General features: G+C 52.9%; 1 protein-coding gene across 2 annotated transcripts in view; it reads left to right on the top strand.

Moving 5' to 3' along the window:
- Positions 1 to 1,028: 1,028 nt before the first annotated feature.
- ALMS1 (ALMS1, centrosome and basal body associated protein) overlaps positions 1,029 to 3,940 on the top strand; it is a 45,050-nt gene continuing 42,138 nt past the window's right edge. For both annotated transcript variants that reach the window (XM_027660529.1, XM_027660528.1), the window contains exon 1: positions 1,029 to 1,179. In XM_027660529.1, the coding sequence (XP_027516330.1) occupies positions 1,114 to 1,179 (66 nt within the window). In that variant the 5' untranslated portion in view covers positions 1,029 to 1,113. The remainder of the gene's footprint in view (positions 1,180 to 3,940) is intronic.

The raw sequence follows: 3,940 nt of genomic DNA, 5'->3' as shown, positions 1-3,940 counted from the left end.
AGAGAGTCCAGAGGAGGCCCCGGAGATGCTGCCAGGGCTGGAGCCCCTCTGCTCTGGAGCCAGGCTGGGAGAGCTGGAGGGGTTCCCCTGGAGAAGAGAAGGCTCCAGGGAGAGCTGAGAGCCCCTTGCAGGGCCTAAAGGGGCTCCAGGAGAGCTGGAGAAGGACTGGGGACAAGGCATGGAGGGACAGGACACAGGGAATGGCTTCCCAGTGCCAGAGGGCAGGGATAGGACAAGAGGACAATGGTCTTAAGCTGCACCAGGGGAGGTTTAGGTTGGACATGAAGAAGAATTTCTTCACAGAAAGGGTGATTCGACATTGGAAGGGGCTGCCCAGGGAGATGGTGGAATCCCCATCCCTGGAGGTGTCCAAGGGACGACTGGATGTGGCACTTGGTGACTGGGTGACCTGGTGCTGGGTGACAAGGTGGTGTTGGGCCAAAGGTTGGACTCGATGACCTCAGAGGTCTTTTCCAACCTAAAGGATCCCGTGATTCTGCTAAATGGGATATTGGGAAGAAATTCCTCCCTGCGAGGGTGGTGAGGGACTGAAATGGAATTCCCAGAGAAGCTGTGGCTGTCCCTGGATCCCTGGAAGTGTCCAAGGGCAGGTTGGACAGGGCTTGGATCAACCTGGGCTAGTGGAAGGTGCCCCTGCCCATGTCAGGGGATGGAACTGCATGATCCTTCAGCTCCCTCCCAACGCGAACCATCCCATGACTCCCTAATTACGCTCCCACAACGCCCTGAAGGCGGGACGGACCCGCTCCCTGCCCCCCCCCCCCCCCCCCCCGGCCCTTCCCCCCCTCCCCGCCCGCCAAAACCACCACCCGCGCGCGCGCCCTCCCTCACCCGTCCGGCCCCGCCCATCTCCCCCTTTTTCCCCCGCCCCCTTTCCCTCCCTCCACCAATCAGCGCGCCGGAGGCCGCCCCCCGCGCTCCGCCCCCTTCTCTTCCGTCGGCCAATCGGGGCGCGGCGGAGGGGCGGTCCCCGCGCGTGCGCGCCGGCGCGCGGCGGGGCGCGAGTCCTTGGCGACGGGGCGGCTCCGGCGCGGCCGCGCTGGGGGCGGGGGGGGGGACACCGGGACCGGGAACACCGGGACCGACCCGCCCATGGGGCCGGGACAGGACGAGGAGGAGGAGGAAGAAGGAGAAGAAGAACAACAGGAGCGGGTCCCGGTGAGTACGGCTTCGGGGAGGCGGGAGCAGCTCCTGCCCGGCCCGAGTTGGGGGGCGGTGGTGGGCGTGTGACAGGCTGGTTCCAACTCGTGTTTCTCGTTGTGCTGGTGGGATAAGCGGGCTGAAGGCACCTTCTGCCCCATGAAGGGGCTTTTAGCGGGTCATTCTTCCCTCCCAGAGCAAGGGGGGACGCGACTGAACTGAGCCCGCCCTTCCCCTCCTGCTCCTGGGGGGGCTGTGACCGGGCTGGTCCTTCCATGCCCTGCACTCTTCCCTGGGAGAAGGGTGGACCCTCCTCCCCTCCTGGGAAAAGGGCGTTTGTGTTCTGTTACTACCCTAGTTACGATTTAATAACTTTAAATTAGCAGTTATTCTGTTCTATTTGTGCCTTGTTGTGCCCCGGGGAGGGGTGGGTGTTGCTGGCTGGGTCACCGACCCTTCTGGGAATGCAGGGACAGAGGGGCTGGAATCATGGAATAGTTTGGGTTGGAGAGATCCTAAACCCATCCAGTGCCACCCCCTGTCGTGGGCAGGGACACCTTCCACTAGCCCAGGTTGCTCCAACCTGGTCTTGGACGCTTCCAGGGATGGGGCAGCCACAGCTTCTTTGGGAATTCCATTCCAGTCCCTCACCACTCTCACAGGGAGGAATTTCTTCTTAACATCTGATCTGAATCTCTCCAGTTTAAATTTAACTGTGGTTCCCCTTGTCCTGTGTAAAAAGTTGCTGCTCCCCATTTTTCATAAGCCCCCTTTAAGTACTGGAAGGTCCTGGAGCAGTGGAAGGTGCTGGAGGTCTCCCTGAAGCTTTTCCTTCTCCAGGCTGAGCTGGAGTGGCCCCATGGAGCCTCTCATTCCCTGGAAAGGCTCACACCCAGCCCTGTGCACTTTGCTGTGTTCATATCAGTGCTGGAGACAGGGGAGAGATCTCTGGAGCTCGTGTCCCATCACATCCTACCACCTCCATGCTCTGGAATCAGTGTTTTCCTGCATTTCCCTCTCGTGAGAGCATTGGGAAGATCCTTCCCGTGGAGTTGCACTTCTCTGGCACCTGGAGTTGTGTCCTGCTGTTCCCAGGGGGGTTCCCAGAGGTGTGAAGGGCTTGGGGCACCTGCACAGGTTCTGAGTGTTGCAAAATGTTGGGAGGTACCTTTTGTGTCCTTGAACAGCCCTTGTGGGACACTTGGGGCTGGGGATGTTTGTGGGTGTCACATCCATCGTTCTGTGCCAGGGAAGGTACCAGAGGACAACCCAAAATGCAAACGAGCCTTTCAGAGCTTTCATCCCGGGGCTCTCAAGGAACTCAAGAGGTGCCACAGCCACGTGGTGACCAGTGGTAGGTGCCACAACAGCTCTTAGAAACCTTCCTGGGAAGAGCCATGGATTGGGAGAGGTTCAGTCCCGCCAGGGAAAATAACAAAGACTAAAACAAAAAGTAGGAAAAGGCCATGGGAATAAATATGATGTGTCAAAGGCAAGTCTGACTTTAAGGATCATGGGAATTGAGTGCAGAAGGACTTGCCCTGTGTGTTTTCAGGAAGGATGATTTGCCCCAGGACAGCAGGGATGGTTCTTGCTCTAATACTTATTCTTCTGTGTATTTAAATAGAAATGAAGTTCCTTTAAGTGCTGCTTTACAGACAAATTTCAACTTCACGGTTCTGAGCTGTGTGTGATGTTATAAACCAGTGGATTTACCTCCTGCTGCTTGTTTTATCCATCACAGGTCGGGTGGTTTTGCTCCTTTTTGGGTGTCAGGTTCTGTTGTGGGGTTTGTTTTTTTTTTTTTTTGGAGGCTTTTGCTTCCTCCTCTGGGTTTGTTTTGCTCTGGGCTTTAAGTGCTGCTCTGACAACCTGAGCTCAGCTCTGGGAATTCCAGGTGGGAGCTGAGCCAAGTTTGTTCCTCCCTGACTGCTCCTCTGGGGCCAGGGGGTGCAGGAGCAGAGTAACCCAAAAGAATCTTCTACCTGTTTATATATTTCAATTTTACCAGTGAAAACGTTTTGCCCGTTCCCTCTTTCAGTTTATTTTCGATTATGAGGATGATTTAATCCAAGGTTTTGATTTTTTTTTTTTTTTTGCATTGAGCTAAACATAAATATTACAGATCAGATCCAGGAGCATCGAGCTTTTGGTTTTCATTCTTAAATGCTGCAAATTGGTGGTTTCATTCTACAATGTTCATTATTCCTTGGAAATTTTACTTGTCCTAATTGGAAATGAGGTTTGATCAAGGCTCCCTTTCCCAGGAGAGCTTGGACCAGGTGATCTTTGGGGTGCCTGTTCTTTGACACCCAAAATAATTAGTTGAGAATTAATAGAAAGAGCTTCAATTGCAAAGATTTAATGTATAAAATTTGAATGGTGATTTAATGTGGAAAAGCTAAAGGAATGAGCATTTCCTTAACTACAATTGGTGTGATACAAATGGTATGATTTAAAAAAATTAGAAATTAAAAATCAGAAGGTACCCAGAGCTTTCTCAGTGTTCCAAAGCTGAGGATGTGAAGAAATAGTTGAGCTTCTCATTGTATAAAATAATTCAGGGACACTCTAAAATGTTCATATTGGAGGTGGGATTTGGACACAAGGAATTAAGGGATTTTTTTGCACAGGAAAATGCAAATGAAATGGGTGAAACTAAATTTAATTCACAATAAGCAGAGCAGAAGGTGATGCTTGGAGGGGAGTTCCTGGCTTTGATTGTTGGGGTTGTTGAGGTGCTGTAAGAGTGTTAATTGTTGTCATTGGAAATGAAGCT

Source organism: Corapipo altera, unplaced genomic scaffold (genome assembly GCF_003945725.1).
Source record: "Corapipo altera isolate COAL_440 unplaced genomic scaffold, ASM394572v1 295, whole genome shotgun sequence".
In the NCBI taxonomy this organism is placed as follows: domain Eukaryota; kingdom Metazoa; phylum Chordata; class Aves; order Passeriformes; family Pipridae; genus Corapipo; species Corapipo altera.
This window is presented reverse-complemented; position numbering and strand designations above follow the sequence as displayed.